The sequence below is a fragment of the Stenella coeruleoalba genome, assembly GCF_951394435.1.
Source record: "Stenella coeruleoalba genome assembly, chromosome: 19".
Lineage (NCBI taxonomy): Eukaryota > Metazoa > Chordata > Mammalia > Artiodactyla > Delphinidae > Stenella > Stenella coeruleoalba.
In genome coordinates, this window is record NC_137165.1 from 32,179,856 (window position 1) to 32,202,512 (window position 22,657).

The following is a 22,657-nucleotide window of genomic DNA, read 5'->3' on the forward strand; positions in this document are numbered from 1 at the left end:
TCAAAATAGAATGTCCCCATCTTCAACAGTAGCAACACTTTGCCAATTGAGAGGATAAAAAATGTGGCCAGAATTCTGATATTGTTGTATATTTTCTGTAAATAGCTGCAAGTTTGGAGATGCTTATACGGTCTCTGAATTTATTAGTGGTTTCTTCTACAGTCTGTAATTCAGTTTCTGTGGTCGATAGCTCATACACCATCAGACCTTTATGATTGACTAGAATATCTTATGGCTAGTATGTGCTGTTTTGAAAATGAAATCTGTTTAAAAACATTACGGTGTTTTTTGGCTTTTTTTGTCTGCGCTGAGTGGCTTGCGGGATCCTAGTTCCCTGACCAGGGATCAAACCCGGGCCTCCATCAGTGGAAGTACGGAGTCCTAACCTCTGGACCACCAGGGAATTCCCTATGTTGTATTTTAAAGTTTTAATCTGTATGAATATTGCTAGACACAGTTATCTAGTATGTGTGATAATGATCCTATTTTATGATCCTATTTTATATGATCCTTTTATGATCCTTTTATATGATCCTATTTTAAGAGTGCACCTAACCCAGAATTGTGATTAATGATGGTGACCTGTCCTATGACTGTTCTGGGATGTTTTCCTTTTGAACATATCCTAGGAAAATATGGGAAGAATTGGTGAGCGTTCTGGGCATTCTCACTGAAAAGTATCACCAGTAAGGAAAAATTCTTACTGACATTATTTGAAGAGAAGGGAGCAAATGTAACTTTCTGTTAACTGATAGGAATAGGTCACTTGAAGTTCTGTCACTTATCCTAACAACTGGGATAGGCTTTTTAGGAAGGAGAAGTTTCCTATTTAGTTGTATAAATGGGCATTACTTAAGTAGGCTCCTTAAAATGTCTAAATATGTGGATTGGTGAGAATTTGCCATCTACCTCTTGTTTAATTTTGTTTTTTAAATAAAGGGTGTATGTTTGCTTCACATGGAGTACATTCTTGATAGAGAAGACTAAAAATATATATATGCATAGCTTTCTTGGTAGAATGTGTTTAATGAGAAAAGAAAATAAGGATTACCTAAATTGTGAGGAGTACAGGAACCCCACCCGCTTTGAACCAGATCTTTGCCTTTTCTGCAAATAAAACAGCTCTGAGGCTGAAGGTCAGTGCTGAATTTTGACAACATGTGCCTTTCTTGCTGCATTTATCTGGAGATCTAGCTGGGAATAAGAAACACATATTTCTTGACTTACCTTTTTTCCTCCTCTTTGCTGCCTTTTCTAATAGTGTTTTCTTCTCTTACAGTTGTCTTGTACCTGCCTCTTATGTGGAGGGGTGAAAAGGAATCTATTAGAATCATTTATGGGTTCAATTAGTAGTGTTTGTGGTCTGCATCCTTGTTTTACTTTTAATTTTACTGTTTGACTAACACTATTTGTTTTTACTTTCTCAGACATTGTAGGATTTAAGCTGTGACAGTTGGGACTCAAAATCGCCTTAGGTGAATGCTTGGTAGTGACTTAGAAGCATAGAATTCTTATTTTACAGAGTAGTCTAGAAGATAACTTGTTGCTTTTACATATATAGTTCTGGGAGCTCTAGGATCTACTGGAATATTTTTTTAATTATTGGAAAGGTAGCTATCAATTAAGCTTAAGAGTCTGAGGACTGGTCTACTCAGAAAAACGAATGTACCCACCTCACGTGAAACTAGACGAACAATTTGGTTTGTACAAGGCTTCCTTTAAGCCCACACACAGTGTCTTCATATATTGTTGAGGACCACTTATATTTATCTTCCTCCATTAGTTCTGAAACTAAAAGTCACTAAAAGTTAAAGTTAGGAAGAAATTAAAATTGATAATTCATAAAGTTTTGTTGTAACCAAACTCATATATAAGTTACATATCTCACAGCTTGTGTATTTGCCTTGCACTGCAGCAGATACTTGAGCTTGTACAACTAGTTAATCTTCTACTTTATTACCATGTTTGTGGTAATAGTTAGACAATTGCTTGCCTCCTTGCCCTGGTATTCAGTGACTTAAGTTACTGTAACTATACTTCATAATTGGTTGTGCCTGCAGTCATTGAGGTATAAGAGGGAAGTGAAAGTAAAATGTAGTCTCTTAATCTTATGTTATATCTTTTTGAGATCCTGGTCTGGTTATAGTTAAGCACTATTGGCAGAAGAGTTTGACAAAAGAATTTAAGTTAAATACATTTAATTTGGCTCAGCCAGTCCACAAGAGAGTAGTGACAGTGATGGTCTCTGGGAAGGGAAATAGGCTATCTGGGGAACAAAGGCAGGAGGAAGACTTGATTTTTTTTTTTGCTTCCTGCGCTTTTAAATTTTTGTTTGATTTTGTTCTATGTGAATTTGTTATCTATTGGAGGAAAGGAAAAAAACAAAAAACCCTAGGCTGGTCAAAGCTAAGAAAGCCTTCCGATAGCCTTTGAGTGGTACTTAGTCTATTATACTACATTTAGTCACTCAGAGAAATGACCCACTCTGGTAGAAGTCTTCTTTTAACAAGTGCCTTTTGTTCTTAATACACTTAACTAGTTTTCAAAGACCTGCTGTCTTTAGGTCCTATATATTCGCTTAGCAAATACTTTAATAGCTTCTGAGTACACAAAGCAAATCTGATTCCATTATTTTCCTTGTTAAAATCCTTAAGTAGCTTCCTTTACCTATAGAATAAATTCAGAATTCTTACTGGGGTACATTTAGCTTATCAGTCTAGCCCTTGCTTGTGTTTATAACCTTAATTCTCTACTCTGAAAGCCTTTCATAGTCTATGTTCCCAATGTTACAAAAGTACTTACAGTTCCCTTAGCAGACCACACTTTTGTATCTCTAGGCCTTAGCATTTGTTCTTCCTTCTGTTGAGCGTTCACGTTCATTCCCTTGCCTGTAGGCCTCCTTTGACAGGATCTCTTTTTCCTATCTTGGTTTTGGCACTTTTTGCAAAGTATTGTTTGTCTGCTCTGGCTAATCCAAGTTCCTTTAGACCAAGAACCCTGTGAAATTTTTAAATCTCTCATTTTATGCTGTAATTTAATTTTCAGATTCCTGAGGTCCAATGCATATGAACAAGTAACTACTAATTGCTAAAGGGGATTAGAGAGGACAGATGCAGTAGTTCAAAGATCTTAAACCAAGAAGCATTGATTACCTCAGGTCCCTTAACCCATAAAGGCTAGCTCTCAGATGTAGCTCTTTCCTTTATCTTTGTATCTATTTATTCTGCCTCTTAGTTGTAAACAGAGGGTTATACATCTCAAGTTACAACTACAAGGTTATAACAAAACAATTGAATGCCATATTTGTTGGAAGAGAGAAGGTCCATTATAGTAATTGCCTCACTTGAATCAATGGAGTTGTCACTGTTGACCTTGAAGCAATAATGGTTAAGTGAGGATTTGTAATGATAACAATACATGAATATCAAGTCTTTCTAATTCGCTTTGTAATATGATTTATTAATATTTTTTGTTTTTTTCCCTCAGCTCCAAAACCTGGGTATAAACCCAGCAAACATCGGCTTCAGTACCCTGACTATGGAGTCAGACAAATTCATCTGCATTAGAGAGAAAGTAGGAGAGCAGGCCCAGGTGGTAATTATTGATATGAATGACCCAAGTAATCCAATTCGAAGACCAATTTCAGCAGACAGCGCCATCATGAATCCAGCCAGCAAAGTAATTGCACTAAAAGGTATAAAAAGATCGTGGGGTTTTTTTCTTAAAACTCTTTTCCATGTATAATTTATTCAAATACAATAATTAGGATCTATTTTTTTAGTATATTGATTAAATTTGGTTAAATAGATCTGCAAAGTTAAAGCTGTTACTGTATTTGATTTTTAACTACTTTCATGACTTACTAGGCATATTTCTGTGAGATGTCTTACTTTCTACGCATAAGATCTACTTGGAAAATTTTAAGTTTTAGATTAAATGAATTTAAATTTTATACCTACAGTGTGATAAGATTGTACTGAAAACATAACTCCATATACAGAAGACATAAGAAATTAGTGATTCATATTCTGGAATAAAATGTACTTTACTAATATTAGCACCTAAACATTGCAGAAGTTTGTTGTGATGATAAACTTGCTCTTCATGCTGTGCCTTTTTTATGCTTCAGGCTTGTGTTTCATTTAGATTATCAAGTTCTAAAAATGGCTTGAATTTACACTCATTTTTAAAAGTGTGTGTGTGTATAGGTGGGTATTAAATTTTTGGAATCAACGGTGTTAGAGTTTATTCAGACTAACTTTTTAATTGTCACAACAGGGAACTGTACAGCCTGTCAATCTAAACAGAGTTCAGAGAACCTCATACTCTCTGGGAGTCTATGTTAATTTTTTGCCTTTGAACTATAGACTGAGTGAAATTGACCGTTTAAAACGGGTTTTTAAGAGGGCTAGGTAACAAACTGGCTGAATCTGAAAGGCACATTTAATTGCCTATTTTTTGCTTTGTCGTTTTTCTTCTCGGTTGTAGGAGGAAGAGTTCAGATTCCTAGTAATTTCTTGATAAATTTGTGGGTGACTTGTTAGAGGTGCTGAAGTATTTAAATAGACTTTTAAATACATTTTTTTCCCACATGATTTATACTTTGTATTTAGTAGTAACTCTGGTTGGAGATTAAATTGGTTGGCTGAGGGTCGGGGGGCAAGCATATTCAAACAAATAAGTCTCCATTACATATCCAAGATAGGAGTTGATCTCATCTCAAGGAAAGATGGTCCAGCTTTTACCTGGGATACTTGCTTTGTGGCAGTGATCTATTATTTGCTTCCATTAAACAATACATATTATACTTTAAGGTATTAAGCTCCCTTCAGCCTCCTTAAAGAATTTAAATTCAACTGCTTAGCAGCTCTCACACCTCTATTAAAAGGCCATCGTTTTAATTTTCTCAAAATTCTTTGCTATTTTTAATGTTATTGTTATTTTATCACATTTCTTAATGCTTTCTTATGTGTGCAGATGGTGAGTTATCTTAAATTAGATTGTATTAGTTATTGTCCTGTTCTATAAAAAGAATAAATTGAAATGATTTGTGCCTGTATGTCTACATTACAGAGTTAAGCTGTCATCCCTGCCCTCCTCCCGAAACCACCCCACCAACCCCTTTCATGTAAAGAATAAAATGTATAATTAACTAGGGGTTGGGGAAGACAGCAGAGGAAAGTACGTCATTCCCAAATACTGCTTCCCTCTGAATCCAGTTTCAAATCCCTTGGTTTCTTTTTATAAACAGGACTATAACTCTCACAATTGTTCAAGTCTGGTTGTGGTTTACATATTGTGTGGGATGGGAATAACATTCTTCATTTTATGGAAGAAGCTTTTACCCATGTAGTAATTAGGAAGGGTCGTGGTACAAAGCTGTATGTTTTGTGTCCCGTCCCATCCCTCTCTCCACCCCCACTCTCACCCCCATACTATCTTATAATTTTTGTTCTTCAGGAGCCAGATTCTCTATGGCTCAGTAATGGAGTTTTCCTTAGTCTCCAAGGACTAATCTGAATTAGATAGCCTAGTGTCAGCCGTGGGCTTTTGACCTCTAGTCATTTAAACCAAATCACTTTTCGGACTGTGATGGATTTCAAATTATAAGTACAAGCCTTTGCATCTGACTCAGTGAACTGTTAACATTCAAGGCAAATTTCATCCTTCTTTTACTAAATGTTTGCTGTCTTAATTGGATGAAGCTTGAATTTTGTTCTTAGCTCTAGTATATTAACATCTGAAACTGTCCTCCTTTGTCTCCCTCTCCTTTTCTCCAGCACCCCTACCTTCCCTTTGTATCTTAAACCAACTAAACGTAGCATGCACTTCTCTTATGTGCTAGTGGTACAAGGTAGAGTTGAAGTATATCCTCTTCCAAAGAGAAGTTTCCACGAGATGTAGTTGAATGGTGGGGGGGTGGGGGTGGGGCGGGGAAGGCTGCCTTTTAAAAAGTAGACATTTTCCCCATGTGCTTGAATCAGATTTGCTTTGTTCTGTGTACCTACCACTAACTCACTTTATGGGTAAGCATTCTTAATTAAGCATGAAGATTACAACTTGTTTTCCATTGTTAAGTGAGCTGTTCTTTAGACTCATTTTTAGTTGAGATTTAGAATTCTCTGGAAGTCATACTGTCTGTTTAAAATGTCTTGATTAGAGGTGATAGAGTTTTTGCGTCACAGTTAGGTGTAGACTACCCAGTTTCAGCTATCTCTTCAATGGTTGCTAGTCTGTCAGTGTGACTTCTGTAGTTGGTTATTAGTCTCATGATAGAACCATTTTGTTTGGCGGTTACAGATTTTGCTGCAGAGAGAGTCTAGTCTAGCTAGATATTAATTTATCCTGAACTTTGCTTTCTTAGTGATTCATAATTCTTAATTTTGTTTTTAGCTGGGAAAACTCTTCAGATATTTAACATTGAAATGAAAAGTAAAATGAAGGCCCATACCATGACCGATGATGTCACCTTCTGGAAATGGATCTCTTTGAATACGGTTGCTCTTGTTACGGACAATGCAGTTTATCATTGGAGTATGGAAGGAGAGTCTCAGCCGGTGAAAATGTTTGATCGTCATTCTAGCCTTGCAGGGTGCCAGATTATCAATTATCGTACTGATGCAAAGCAAAAGTGGTTACTTCTGACTGGCATATCTGCACAGGTAACATTTTTCTAGTTTTTAATAAAGAAAAGGTTTAGAGAATTAATGGGCTCAGAATGCAGTTTATTTTGAAATTAGGTTGTCTTTGCAAATCTGATTTATTTTGGAAGACTGTTTTTTTTTCCTTCCTTTTTTTTTGTTTTTAGGAAATAGAGGTTGCTGGCTTAATGCTTTTATACTAACATACAGTTCAGAGTACTCTTACCAAGGTGTTTTTAGGTCTTATTTGCAGGTTGAGTGGATAATGAGTTCCTGTATGAATGATTTGGAATTTATTGTGGATATTTACTGCAAAATGAGTACTCCTATATCTTTTTTTTTTTAAAGATAGTGTAAAGAGATGGTTGTATATGAGGCACATTTTAAACATTCATGTTAACGCTTTAATAAGAGAGTGTTTGCAGCTAAATTTTAAATTAAGAGGTATCAAATCTACATTGAGAGACTAACAAGGAATTGTAAATTCTTGTAAGGCATTCTAGTTATTTCAGTAGCTGTTGAATCTGGGAGTTATTGGGTCCCCAAACTTTATTCTGCTTGATCTTTTGTAGCAAAATCGTGTGGTAGGAGCTATGCAGTTATATTCTGTAGATAGGAAAGTGTCTCAGCCCATTGAAGGACATGCGGCTAGCTTCGCACAGTTTAAGATGGAAGGAAATGCAGAAGAATCGACGTTATTTTGTTTTGCAGTACGGGGTCAAGCTGGAGGGAAGGTAAGTTTTGCCTTTGGAAATTGTTTTAGTGAGAACTTATCTTTTTTGTTTTTCTGTTACTAATTAATTTGTTACCTAATTTCAAAATAGTCTTCTCCCTTTCTTGCTAATTTGTTTTTAACATTCAGATTTGTGGTGACTTAATTTGTTTCAATTCTGTTTCTAGTGATACTTGTCCAAAATGAATGTTCTTTAACAACTTATTTGTATCAGCTGTTTATAGTAAGACTTTATTTTCATTGCCTTTACCAAAGGCCTTAATTTGATGTTTTTCAACTTTACTGTGCATAAGAATCACTAGGGTGGCTAAAATGTACATTTGTGTGCCTTCCATCTAGAGAGTCTGATTCAGTAAGTGGAGCTCATAATGTGCATTTTAAAAGCTCTAGGTGACTAGATAGAATGTGGACCACAATTTCAGTACCATTGCCTTAAATCAGAGCTTCTCAACGCTGACTATACATTGAAATCACCTGGACAAATTGAAGTACTTTGTAAGGTTCTTAGTTTCAGACAACAGAAACAGGGTGTGGTTGATTAGAGCATAAAAAATTGAATGAAAGGATAATGGATAGTTTTCAATAGCTAGGAAGGTTAAGAACCAAGCTTGGAAAATTAGGAGGAATAAGGGAGAATGGGCAGCAGCCAAAAGTCCTGACACAGAACTCTGCGGACCTGCTGCTGCTATGATTGCACTGCTGGATGCCACAGTTAGCACTGCTGCCCCTGGAAACTCAGTTTGACTGCTTTTCTCATTGCCATAGCAGAATCTCTGAAGTCTTAATATTTTTCCATGCTAAGTAGTTTTTAAAAATCAAGACAGAGATTGCCTAAAATATGGTAATCAATAGCCTTTAAGCTGGATGGCTAGTCATCCTAGTTAAGGATGAGACCACCCTAATAACTTTCATATGGTTATATATCTTGGAAACGGAATTATTTATTGTTTTAGTCCATTCTTGACATGACTAAGCATAATATATAATACTCTTTCATTGACATTATTTGCTTTCTCTTGCCTCGCTCACTGATGTGAAGCATCGGACATTTAAAATCAGAATGTTCTCATCCAAATTTGTGAGGTGTATGTGATTAGAGCGACAACTCAGCCAGCTTAAGTGCATACTTACCTAAAGTGCATACTTTAGAGTAGGTGTGGGCAGAGAAGAATTTAACAACTTAAGTTAGATTTCTATTTGGAAAAACTAAATTATAATCAAAAGCCCTTTTGTGGATATTGTTTCACCATTCTTAATTTAAAGTAGATTGAGGTGTGATTGAGCTATTCAACTGACTTTTTAAAATTTTTATCTTGAAATAATACATATTATTCATGGGAAGCTGCAAAGACAGTACAGAGAAATCCCATGCCCTTTACCTAGTTTACCCCAAAGGTTACATAGCGATGTAGTACAGTAGATAAACCAGAAGTTGACATTGGTTCAATTGTGTCATTTTATCATGAATAGATTCAAGGTACATACTATTCCGTCACCACAAAGATTTCCCTCTTGCTACCCCTTTACAGTCACAACCACTTACCTCTCCCTTACACTCTTTAACTCCTGAAAACCACTAATACTCTCCATTACTAGAATTTTGTCTCTTCAAGAATGCTATGTAGGGCTTCCTTGGTGGCGCAGTGGTTGAGAGTCCACCTGCCAATGCAGGGGACGTGGGTTCGTGCCCTGGTCCGGGAGGATCCCGCGTGCCGCGGAGCGGCTGGGCCCGTGAGCCATGGCCTCTGGGCCTGCGCGTCCGGAGCCTGTGCTCTGCGGCTGGAGAGGCCACAGCAGTGAGAGGCCCGCGTACCGCAAAAAAAAAAAAAAAAAAAAAGAATGCTATGTAAATAGAATCATATAGTATGTGATCTTCTGAGAGTGCCTTTTTTGTGTGTGTTCTCACGGGGCACAGTGTCCGTGAACGTTCATTTTATTACTGAGGAGTTCCATGGTATGGTTGTACCATATAGTTTAATGTTCACCTATCATAGGACATTTTGGTTGTTTTTAGTTTGGGGCTACAAATAAAGCTGCTATGGTCCTTTTAGCATTTGATCATAAGTTTTATTTTCTTTTGAACAGCTACATATCATTGAAGTTGGCACACCACCTACAGGGAACCAACCCTTTCCAAAGAAGGCAGTGGATGTTTTCTTTCCTCCAGAAGCACAAAATGACTTTCCTGTTGCAATGCAGGTATTTTAAGCAAAACAAATGAACTTAAAATCTCTCCTCTTAACACAATTCAAAAACTACAACTGATAGTCAATATAATTTAAGTGGTACCTTTACTCAAAAATAGTTTGTTAGTGAAACTTTGTAAAGTAATACTCTTTCTTTAATGTAATATATAAATTGGGTTATCCCAGGTTGTTCAATATGATGTTTTTCTCTTTTATCTTATACAATTTATTAATATTCTTGTGTTTTATGTAAGAGCTTGGGATATCCCATATTTGAATTTGCTGTAAAAATGAGGAAACCATAAATACTAGCTTTTAATTTTTCATGTAAGCCTCTTGTCAAAGTTCTAGAATTTCACCATCTCTAAAATGGAATTGGACTAAATTTTCTGTTTATAGATTCATTATTTTACTGAACTGTTGATTTTCTTTATACAGATCAGTGAAAAGCATGACGTAGTATTCTTGATTACTAAGTATGGTTATATCCACCTGTATGATCTTGAGACTGGTACCTGCATCTACATGAATAGAATCAGTGGAGAAACAATCTTTGTCACTGCACCTCATGAAGCCACAGCTGGAATAATTGGAGTAAACAGAAAGGGACAAGTAAGGAAACCTTGAAAATTAAATTAAGTGATAAAATAAAATAGCACTTATTAGTGTTAGCTTTTTTCAAAAAGTAAATGGTAACTTTGGATGTCAGAAAATAATATATACCTAAAAATGCAGAAGCATGTGATAACAGTCTCTCTTTAACACTGTCTCAGAGAAACTATTTGGCATACAGTATAGCCACCTAGGATTGTGTGTGTGTCTCTATTATCAAGAGAAGTAACTCTTCATGCAAAGAAACTAGTAGGGTCACATTTGACAGACTGTGTACTTTTTTTTTTTGGCTGCACCTTGCGGCCTGTGGGATCTTAGTTACCTGTCCAGGGATTGAAGCCGGACTCCAGCAGTGAAAGCGCCAAGTCCTAACCACTGGACCAACGGGAATTCCGAGATTGTATACTTTTTATAGGGGTTTTCTTCCTATGATCTCTCCAAGACAAATTATCAACTACAAGGAAAAGAATTCTTCTTACATCTTTTTCCCTACCTCTTTAATTATTACTAAATGTTTAATGTTGGAAGGTGATATGTTACAGTAGCTATGATATGTTCAGTGAGGGTACTTGAAAAGTTATCCAATTAGGGAGTATATTAGCTGTTCTGAATTTGTCACATTTGACATACCTCCTCATACCACCTAACACAAGTGATCCTTTTTCTGTGTTTTAGTGTTTTAGTGTAATTTAAAATATACCAGGAAGTATCTTTTTCCCTAAAAAAAAAAATGGTTAAATTTTCAAAAACAGTACTGTTACTGGCCTTGCCTTTTACTAGTTTTCCTCCAAATTAGTATTTTCCCTAGATGGTAAGCAAAAGAAGTAGATAGGTTTTTTCTCCTTTATTCTGTTAATTTCCAGAAAATGGTATGTATATGAAGAGAGAAATACTCTAGAGAAAGAGAGTCTTCCCCTACTTACGCATCCTCTCCCTCAATTCCACAGCTGGTTAGGTGCTTCTGCTCTATGTCCCCAGATCTTAGGTAGCCCTCTTCATGGCACTTACCACAATGAATTACAGTTGTTTCAGTCACTATTCTCCCTTAGGAAAGGGGCTTTTCTTTGTTTAATTGTATTTCTACACCAGTCAGTGTCTGGCACAAAAGCTACTTTAAAAATTTAGTAGCGTTCATCTATTCAGTTGCATGTGTCTCTCTTGGAAAAATCAAGAATGAATGGGTCTTTTGGTGAACTAGGTTAGTGATAATTTTATAATGATAAATTTGTTAAGCCAGAGACTACTGTTTTTTGGGGGTTTTTTTGAGACTATTATTTGAACTAAAGTATCTTGCATAATTTTACCATATATATTTAATATTCATAACTTTAATTCTGGGAACTTACTGATTGTTTTCCTCCCCTTCCCCCCACAAATTTTCTGTGCCAGCTGCTTTGAATAAGAAGGTGAATGTTTACAGTAACCTTTAGGCTTCAGGGCTTTACTCTTTTGATCAGAGCCAACCAACTATAGCTGGACCTATGCCCTGAAGGAATGAGTGTGTGGTTTCTGTTGGTTGAAAAATCAAAAGTGATCAAGATGACATTGTTGCCAATATCTAGCTTACATTCTGAACTTGGTAGAACAGAGTACTTTAGAAGGTACAGGAACCTTCTTAGAAGTACAGGAACCTTCTTTGTCCCCTGTAGATCTTAAGCACTGGTTTCTAGAAATCTGCTAGTACAGTCTGAAAGTAGGATAAAGATGAAACTGGTTTGGTGTTTGGGGAAGACTACAGAAAGTATAGTTAGAAGCGGGTTTGTTCATCTCCCTTATTTTTCCTAGGAGGTAAGTATTAAATTAAAGATGGGTGGAATGCAAATGACTATAAAGAAAGTAATTCTTCCTTTTTTTAAAAGGTGTGTCTTAATACGGAGTAGAGTGACACATTGCAGATATAAGATGTCCTAAGCTTTTGGCGATGGGGGTCAGATCTGTAGAAATGAAAGAATTTCGGAGGTTAAAATTTTTTTACTTTCCTCAAAAGGAATAATAGAACAGGCAAATCGATATTACCTATCTGTTTGGTTATTGAGTTCTCATTTATTTAACAAATATTAAGCATTTACTTTGTGCTAAACACTGCCTGGTGCTAATAATACAATTAAACAAAGATAAGTCCCTTTCCTTATGTGGAATAGTGACTGAGAAACACTTAGATGAGAAATAATAGTATGAGAACTGCTGTTAGGGGTAATATAAGTAGTTTACTGGGATGTATACCCGCTCTGGTGTTGGGGAGAGGAATGGATGCATAGTGAAGGGCTCCCTTTCTCTTTGGCAATTGACAGGAATTCAGCTTTTAAGCAGTGTTCTGTGACTTATTAGGAGGACTGAGGGTAGATAATTGTTCTTCAAAAAGAAGCAATTAGAAGTTCCTCTTCACTGGTGCCACATTTATTAAGTACCTACTGTATACCTTGCAGTATATAAGGTGCCTGAGGATTCAGTGGTCCTCCCCTCATTGAGTATATAATCTGGACTCTGGGAATGTAAATGTAATTAACATTACTGAAAAATACTAGAGTTAGAAGGAATGTACCTTAAACTTCTTCCAGGTGAACTCATACCATGTTAAGAATGAATGAATGGTAGCAAAGCAGTTAGAGTTTGGACAGTATGAAGTGGGGAGTTATTTATATTATAAGATGGCCATATTTTAGGAACCCGCAAATAGCTTAGTACCCTTTAGTCTTTTCTGCCCTCTTTTTTTTTCTTTTTTCTTTTTTTTAATGGCAATAAGAAAGCAGCTGTCACAGTTTTATTACCTTTGTGACTCAGTAGTCATCAGCTCTAAATGGATTTGGTTTCACTGATGCTCACATGAACACATTGCAGCTATTCATTAGATCTTAAATTGCAGGTTCTCTCAGTATGTGTGGAAGAAGAAAACATAATTCCTTATATCACCAATGTCCTACAAAATCCTGATTTGGCCCTGAGAATGGCTGTACGTAACAACTTGGCTGGTGCTGAAGAACTCTTTGCCCGGAAATTTAATGCTCTTTTTGCCCAGGGAAATTACTCAGAGGCAGCAAAGGTGGCTGCTAATGCACCAAAGGTAAATAGTTATGAAAGTGAAGTTGCCATGATTGGATTAATGCTAATATGCTCTATTTCTAATACTGTTAGTTAGAACTAGAACCAGCTTTCCACAGAGAAACTAACCTTTTTTAGGATGTGTTTTCCAGTAGAATGAGTTACTTGTCAGTACCTCTAGATTTAATTACTTTTCTGTGCTCTAGATTTCGGTAGCTTTTTAAAACCCAGGATGTCAGAATGATATATAGATCTAACAAGCTGTGATTTACATAGATGTAATACTGTTTAGTTACTCAGTTGTTATACTGTTTGATCTTATCTGTGATAGCTACTGATTTTATTTCTAAGAGTTGAAAATTAAACAAATCCTGTTCAATTTATGGTAGGAAGAGTTGTCTCAGGTTGAGCTGAATTTATCCTCATCACCTTTGTATTATGTTGGACTGAATTAACACCTTACTCCCTGAGCAGTGTAATGAAATTTCCACTTAACCTAATGTGAACCTGGAATAATATCTAGTTGTAACTATTATTGTCTTACACATTGACATTATTATAATTAGGTTGGTATGTTCCTGATTCAGGATAATCTCATAACATTGAACCAGAAGTGTGACTGAATCTTTACTATTCAATATATTGAAGATTTGAGGTTTGGTTTTAGTAGATGGAATCATGCCTTTAAAATTGACTTAAGAGACCCATGGAGTTATTAGTGTGATGTTGGATCATCTTTAAAAGGAGTCTGTAACATTTCTGTTTCTTAAAGGGAATCCTTCGTACCCCAGACACCATCCGTCGGTTCCAGAGTGTCCCAGCTCAGCCAGGTCAAACTTCTCCCCTACTTCAGTACTTTGGAATCCTTTTGGACCAGGGCCAGCTAAACAAATATGAATCCTTAGAACTGTGTAGGCCTGTACTTCAGCAAGGGCGGAAACAGCTTTTGGAGAAATGGTTAAAAGAAGATAAGGTATATTAACTTCTGTTAACATATTTTTGCTTTGATTAAATACTATGTTAGCAAGTTAAAAACATAGGCTGTGCCAGAACGTCTCCATCCATTATTTATTGCTTGTAGGAATAGAACAAGAATAAACATTGCATGAGACGCATAAACTTGTTTCCTTTTGAAAATGTATTTATTTTGTGGCATGTTGAGGGTAGGATATCTATTTTAAAATGGAATCCAGGATTACTTGCTTGGTGGTTAAAACTACTAATCTGGAAGCAAATTGCTATCCTTTTGCTTTAGGAAAAGCTTAGTGTGAGATGCTTTGCGCATTCATATTTGTCAACGTATGTAACACTCACTTGGACCTAAGAATGTATTCCTTTCTCCCACATCCCACACTTGATATGCCCAGTAGTTTCAACCATACAACATCATATCTTTTCTTGTAGAACTTCCCAGGTATCAAAACTGTGATATTTGCTGCTAGTAACCATGTTTGGGTGTGCAAGGGAAACATGTTATATAAAACGTTGGCTCGGAAATACGTTAACAAGACAGCAGGGCTGTCTAATTAGCAGTTATACAGATTCCCAAAGAGATTTCACAGAATGTTAATTGGCATTACATGAAAAAATATTTAACTTAGTTTCTTGAAATTATTTAACTATAAATCTTTAAAAACTGTTGTTAACCAGCTTTCTTTACTGTAAGATTTCTCTATGCCTTTTAAATTCACTCAGTACTTACTAATTTCTTTTTACATAGAGTATCTAATGGTATTATGTTTTCTGGAGCACATTATGGAAAATGTGGCTTATTTGTAAGGCAACTAACAAGTTTAAACAATCCTTTAGTGGTATTATTCCTTTCATACCACCATAGAAAGCCTTTCTCCACAAAGTGGCAATATTGAATTGCCATGTCTTATGCCAGTGTCAAGAACTGAGGTGGTACTCTTTATAGCACTCTGAGTAGTGAATAACTTTTAATGTTAGACCTTTTGGCTTTAGTGTTATGTTGGTTATATTTTTACATTACTAATAGTAAGTCCTTGTTTCTTGACCCAGCTTCTGGCAATCTTATAGGATATTGGAGGATAGTACTTCGGAGTTGGGATGCTTGGACAGGAGTCTGCTGAAGAATAGTTACTAGCCACATAGCGAGTATTTGAGGTCCATCCTAATTGCTTAAGATAAGGGAGGATGGGAACAACCAAGGTAACTGAGTTGACCAATATAAGTGTGAAAGCTTTTTGGGTATCATTACCTTTTTTGGCGAATGGTCACATAGGATTCATTTGTGGTAAAAAGGACACTGGTCAACTCTTCATTAGTTAGCGTGTTTGGTTGAGAGGTGTAGACTCTGAGAGAACTTCTCATTGAATGTCGGTGATAATCATAGAAAATCAACTCTAGTATATAAAGCAGAACTCTTTTAGAGAAGCTGCTTTCCAGATTGGGCAGCTGACTAAGGCAGGTTGAATAGTACAGAGGAGGGTATCTGCATGTATACCACCTAAAAATTCTAAAATTTTTATCTGTTTGACCTCTTGAAATTAATGTCCTGCTTTATAACCTTAAATCCAAAAATCAAGAAGATAATGAAGCTTAGATCCTTCAGACATACAGATTATACCCTAATTTTAGTAATGGTCTTTATGGTAAGCCTCATCTGGCTCCTTGAATATCAGATTTTCATTTCATAACATTACATTAGGAGCTGCATTATTCTTGAAAAATTAAGACCATGTGGGTCTGATATCTGAATACTCTCAATAGTTAGAGGAGCAAGATTCTGCTTTTTAAGTATTTATATTCCTAACAAGGTAATTGGTAGTATCTGTACATGTGAAGTCTTGGTGGGTTTTTATCCTTGATTAAGTAGAATGTGTGGAGAATTCTGAGTTATTGCTGTGAATACAAAATCAAGAGTCTTGGGCTTCCCTGGTGGCGCAGTGGTCAAGAGTCCGCCTGCCAATGCAGGGGACACAAGTTCGAGCCCTGGTCTGGGAAGATCCCATATGCCGTGGAGCAACTAAGCCCGTGTGCCACAACTACTGAGCCTGCACTCTAGAGCCCACGAGCCACAACTACTGAAGCCCGTGCGCCTAGAACTCGTGCTCCGTAATAGGAGAAGCCCGTGCTCCACAACGAAGAGTAGCCCCTGCTCTTCGCAACTAGAGAAAGCCTGCACGTGGCAACGAAGACAACACAGCCAAAAATAAATACATTAATTAATTAATTAATTAATTAAAAAATCAAGAGTCTTTATAACCACAACCCCTGCATATTTATAATACATTCTGGGACAACTGAGAAACTAAGTGCCTGTCATGTTAGTTTTTATTTATATTGGAAGTAGTGTCAATTGCTGATTTATACAGCAGCTCATGGCTTACTAAACAGTCTCTTTTTCCTTTGGACAGCTGGAATGCTCTGAAGAACTGGGAGACCTTGTGAAATCTGTGGACCCTACATTGGCACTTAGTGTGTACCTAAGGGCTAATGTGCCAAATAAAGTCATTCAGTGCTTTGCAGAAACAGGTCAAGTCCAGAAGATTGTTTTATATGCTAAAAAAGTGAGTTCAATGAAACAGATTCTCCACATAAATTCATTAAAACATTAAGAGAGAAATTAGCTTATAGTAACTCTCAGTGACTTTAATAGTGAATTTCCTTAAATATTTATAATTACTTGGAAAAGTATAAAAATGCTGTTATGGCTCGCATATAGAATTACACTTCAAAAATGGAGACAGTTACTCTTGCATGGCTTATAGAATTTAAGCTGCTAGGGCATGTTTAACCTGTTAGAACAGATTTTTTTGGTGGTCAATGAGACTGAATAAGCCAATTACAAAAATGTATAGCTATTTGTTCAAATATGTTATCACCAAGGTGTCTATTTGTCTTGTATAAACCAAGATCAAATTGAGCATCTAAGTTAAAACTGAATTTGTATTTTCACCATTAGCTCTGTCTGTAGTAGCAAGATTCTATTGCAGAAAAAGCCTTTAAATGATATAAAAATGGAACTTTGTAGCAGGGCTTAAGTTTTTGTCTCTTTGTAGGTTGGATATACTCCAGACTGGATCTTTCTGCTGAGAAATGTTATGCGAATCAGTCCAGATCAGGGGCAGCAGTTTGCTCAAATGTTAGTTCAGGATGAAGAACCTCTTGCTGATATCACACAGGTAAAGGAGTTAAAATGTATTTTGTAGAAGTATAGAGAATGGGGGAGATCTGAGTTTAAACAACTTTGGAGAAGAATGGGTTAACTTTTTTATCTGTAGAAATTAGAGCTGTGTTGATCTACATGGATAAACCTTAAGTACGTTACCAAAAAAGCAAGTTGCAGAAGAGTGGACAGTCAGATACCATCTATATACAGTTCTAAAACATGCAGAACAAATACCATCTCATTTAGAGTGGTATATGTGTTAAAAATATGAAAAATATATGGGAATAATAAAACACAAAGGATAGCCGCTGCCACTAGGTGAAGGGAGAGGGAAGAGATGCATATATGAAGTGGGAGTCACAGACTCTTTCATTTTTATGCTTTTGTATATTTTAAATAGTTCATCAGGGAATTCCCTGGCGGTCCAGTGGTTAGGAGTCCGTGCTTCCACCACACGGGGTACGGGTTCGATCCCTGGTCGGGGAACTAAGGTCCTGCATGCCGTGTGGCGTGGCATGCATGCATGCATGCATGCATCAATCAATCAGTCATCAAAATTTTAAATCTATCAATTTATATTCTGCTATTATGTAGTACCTTGAAATATTTTGTGGTTGTTTTTACTAGAACTAAAAGTAACTCCAGAAGACAAAAACTTACTCTTAAATTATGACGTTATGCTGTCCAAATAATATTCTTTAAATCTGGGATTTGATCTGGCAGTGTTTTATATGTGAAGAAAGAGATAATGTTTCATTTCCTTTCATTTACATATATTGTCAACAGTATCATAAAGCAGCTTTTAAGTATCTTAAAACAATTTCCTTTAAATCTTTTTTTTGCAGATTGTCGATGTGTTTATGGAATACAATCTAATTCAGCAGTGTACTGCATTCTTGCTTGATGCACTGAAGAATAATCGCCCATCTGAAGGTCCTTTACAGACAAGGTTGCTTGAGATGAACCTTATGCATGCACCTCAAGTACGTGTTTTCATGCTTTCTAGGCATGTTTCCAACACTGCTTTTGTAGTTATTCAGAGCTTCTTAGATTATTTGAAGCTACTGACATGCCTGTTCCTCATTTTAGAAAATTTAGCTAACATTCTTTTGTACTTTCTCTCCTTTACCAATTAATTCACTGTTGAATCTTAATATGTAATCTGCATATGGAGTTACTGATATAAATGGAGTAGTAAAAAAAGCTCATCCTTTTTATGGTTTTATAGGTCGCAGATGCTATTCTAGGGAATCAGATGTTCACGCATTATGACCGGGCTCATATCGCTCAGCTGTGTGAGAAGGCGGGCCTCCTGCAGCGTGCTTTAGAACACTTCACTGACTTATATGATATAAAGCGTGCAGTTGTTCATACCCATCTTCTTAACCCTGAGGTATTTTAGGCTCTTACCTAACTATTAGTTATGATTAATTGGTATACCGAAAATGTGTTTGTGTTACTGAATGATAGTAATTTCATACCACCATTAGGTTTAACATTGTTTCATTTATTTATTTACTTATTTATTTTGTCCTCTAGTGGTTAGTGAATTACTTTGGGTCCTTATCAGTAGAAGACTCCCTGGAATGCCTCAGAGCCATGCTATCTGCCAATATTCGTCAGAATCTACAGATCTGTGTGCAAGTGGCTTCTAAGTATCACGAACAACTGTCCACTCAGTCTCTGATTGAACTTTTTGAATCTTTCAAGAGTTTTGAAGGTAATTAGGAGTTTGAGTTGTTTTAAATTATTTAAGGTAGCCAAGAGGGTTATTGTTAAACGGACAGTGTCATAGGCTATATGGACTTGTCATAGGCTGTTGGAAATTCTTTCTACAAGCTTACTTTGATGGGATATTTTAAGTCGTCTTATTCAGTAACTATTGTCAGGCATATTCTATACCAGGTTCTATACCAGGTTCCAGGGACATGCGGTGAAGAAGACTGTCTGCATGGATATTTTATAGGTGAATTAAAGGCAAAATTTTAAGATACAAATATATGTAGTAGCTTTGTCATAATTGTATAAGATGAAAATACTAATGATCAGGTATGTAATGATTGTGTTTATATTGTCTGACTCTTATAATGGCAAACGATTCTAGCCAAGGAAATTTTGTGACTTGTCCCTGTAGCAGGTTTTTCTCAACCTCAGCGATACAGACATATTGGGCTGGATAATTTGTTGTGTTGGGGGGTACATTTTTGTATGCATGCAGGATATTTAGCAGCATTGCTGGCTTCAGTCCACTGGATGCCAGGAGCATCAGCTCCACCAATTGTGACCACTAAAATGTCTCCAGACCTTGCTCAATGTCTCCTGGGAAGAAAACCATCTTGCCCCCAGTTGAGAACCACTGTTGTGCTGAGTTTTTTTTTTTTTTTTTTTTATTGCGGTACGCGGGCCTCTCCCGTTGCGGAGCACAGGCTCCGGACGTGCAGGCTCAGCGGCCATGGCTCACAGGCCCAGCCGCTCCACGGCTTGTGGGATCTTCCTGGACCCCGGGGCACGAACCTGTGTCCCCTGCGTCGGCAGGTGGACTCTCAACCACTGCGCCACCAGGGAAGCCCTATGCTGAGTATTAATGTAATCACTGTTGGTGGCTTTTAGGTTCATTAGCTAAATATCTGGTCTCTACTTACCTTTTCTTCCCTCTTCTTGTAGTACTGCTCTAGACAGAAGGAATAAGCGATTCCTACTAGTTTTCTTAATTTTTTCAGTTTCTGTGTTAACTGTGCACTACATTTATACTGTTCATTCAGTACAGTAGCCACTAGCCACATGTAGCTATGTAAATTTAAAATAATTAAAATTGAATACAATTAAAAATTTAGTTCTTCAGTCACACTAGCTACATTTCAGGTGCTCAATAGCCACGTGTGGTTAGTGGCTACTGTATTAGATAGTGTAGATATAGAATATTTGCATCATTGCAGAAAATTCTGTTGAACGGCACTGCATTAAATTCTTTTTAAGCTACTTTTGTGTGTTTCCTATTAACTGCGTATAGAGAAACACCTGCTATAGTGGACTTCATTTAAAATTTCTCATATGGAATATGGTATGATAATTAGCTTTGGTATTAAATAGCTGTCACCTATTTCTCAACTACTAGAAAACATTGAATTTTCTGTTCTGTAGGGATTAAAGTACAAATCCATTTATTGAACTGATTAGTGGACTATTTAATATTCTTATTGAGCTTTTTGAGCAACCAGTTTTTATTTGGGACTATTCAGTATAACTGTGGGGGTTTTTGCTTGTTTTTTAAATTGAGGTATAATTGACATAATGTTTTTTAATTGCTTAAGTATTTTTCAGGTCTGTCGCTCTCAAAGGTACACCTGTGCTTAATTTCAATTATTTGTTTCTTTAAGGTCTTTTTTATTTTCTGGGATCCATTGTTAACTTTAGTCAGGACCCAGATGTGCACTTTAAATATATTCAGGCAGCTTGCAAGACAGGGCAGATCAAAGAAGTAGAAAGAATCTGCAGAGAAAGCAACTGCTATGATCCTGAGCGAGTCAAGAATTTTCTCAAGGTAAGAGTAATGCATTTTCTGGTTGGGTTGAAGATCGGCAGTTCTGCAAAGGTTTGCTCACAGTTTTAAAATATTTTTTTCCCCTAAAAGTGAAATTCTTAGCATTCTCAAATTGTATGCTGAATTATTTCTTCCAAATTTAATATTCTGTGGTTTCCTTTGAAATAAGGAAGGAAATTGGTAAATAATACTTAAGAATGACCATCTGTTTAAAAGAAGAGGAAAATAACACTATCTCTAAGGAATTTCCTTTCTTTCACTTTAATTTTAGAAGAAAATTTTTGAAAAGTGATTGTAGATGCTCAGTGTTTAGAATATCATTTAGGCTCTTTTTGAATATTAAGATCAGCTTGCCCTCAGTGTTATTTTAAGGGGCCTGTATTATATGCAAAGGGTTCTGTTGTGTAAAGGACATAGGTTAATCTCTGTCGTTGATTAGCCTAACTCTAGAAACTAAATATTAATCATGTGTAATTCATAAATTGAAGGTACAATTGAACAAAAAAACCCTCAGCTTTGTGACACGAATTTGGTTATGGAGAAGTAAGAACTGCCTGTGTTGGAATGAAGAGTAATTGTTTGAAGATTCTTAGACCTTTACAGCATACCTGAGGGCAGTTAATTTTTGTTTAATGGTTAACTTAACTTTACCTTTATTCTCATACCTACTAATTACTTTGTGAGGAAGGTAAGACTTTAAAATTGGTAGTCGTTTATAAAAATTAGGAAAACTACAGAACATTCAGATCCCCCCAAAATACATATTTACGTATTTTACATTTATATTAAAAATATATTAAATGATTCCAGAGATTGTATATAAAGTTCTTAAGTATTTTTTTCGTCTGGAAGAATTTTAGATTGAAACTAAAACCAAAATGTTCATTGTGCAATTTAGTAGGAAAGAACAGGCTTTTCTTACTCCTACACTGATCATTTTTAGATAATCTATAGTTGTTTTAGCTGATTCTTCTTCTGAAGAACTTAATACCTAGATTAAATAGCTAAACCCCTAGGTGTTTTAGTGTAATGATGTAGTTAAAGTGCTGAAGTTGCCCTATGTTTTATATTAAAAGATAAACATTCTCCAGAAGTATAGCTTTATAATGTCTTGGCCATCATGAATATTCTGAGGAGCCTGGCTAGTATATGTTTGAACCCATGACTTCCTGGTGTCAGAAAAAAAACGTCCAAATGAGAAAGATTTGATACTCTGTGCTTGACTAGTGTACCCATAACACCAGTCCAGTTCCTCCTTTGAGTGACAGTACTGTTTCCTTTTTTTAAAAATACTACCAGATCCACACTGATTTGTTTTCATTAAGCTCTCAGCTTTTATGCTTCAATTGTAATTTCTTGAGCATTGGGTTGTAATATTTGAGTTGTCATATATATGTAAAGCAGGACTAAGTTAACTATTTTTACCTAATTATGATGACCTTGAGCTTCATAAAAAACCCTCAGTAAACTAGGATGTGGCCGTCTTACATTGCTTATTCCATGAGATCTAATTAGATGAGGAATCCCCCTCCATACTTGTGAATTGGATACAAGTCTGATAGAGGAGAGTGGATGTGAATTATGGGCTTTTGAAAAGTCAGACATGGTTCAAATTCCTTTTCTTTCTATAAAGCTGTTAACCTCAGGCCAGTTAACTAAGGTGCCTCAGCCTTGGTTTCTTCAACCACAAGCTGTGTTTATCAAGTACCTTGTATGCCATAGGTGTTCAAGTGATAACCGTGGTTAATAAGCTGTGTTGGTGGGCCTTGG

The 22,657-nt window shown here is 36.3% G+C and overlaps 1 protein-coding gene across 2 annotated transcripts in view; it reads left to right on the forward strand.

The window, feature by feature from the left end:
- Window positions 1–22,657, forward strand: part of CLTC (clathrin heavy chain) — a 61,840-nt gene that overhangs the window by 16,547 nt on the left and 22,636 nt on the right. For both annotated transcript variants that reach the window (XM_079905172.1, XM_079905173.1), the window contains exons 2-14: window positions 3,487–3,694; window positions 6,394–6,662; window positions 7,214–7,375; window positions 9,460–9,573; window positions 9,999–10,172; window positions 13,036–13,233; window positions 13,984–14,184; window positions 16,592–16,744; window positions 17,237–17,359; window positions 18,192–18,329; window positions 18,575–18,739; window positions 18,886–19,066; window positions 20,724–20,887. In XM_079905172.1, coding sequence (XP_079761298.1) covers window positions 3,487–3,694; window positions 6,394–6,662; window positions 7,214–7,375; window positions 9,460–9,573; window positions 9,999–10,172; window positions 13,036–13,233; window positions 13,984–14,184; window positions 16,592–16,744; window positions 17,237–17,359; window positions 18,192–18,329; window positions 18,575–18,739; window positions 18,886–19,066; window positions 20,724–20,887 — 2,250 coding nt within the window. The remainder of the gene's footprint in view (window positions 1–3,486; window positions 3,695–6,393; window positions 6,663–7,213; window positions 7,376–9,459; window positions 9,574–9,998; window positions 10,173–13,035; window positions 13,234–13,983; window positions 14,185–16,591; window positions 16,745–17,236; window positions 17,360–18,191; window positions 18,330–18,574; window positions 18,740–18,885; window positions 19,067–20,723; window positions 20,888–22,657) is intronic.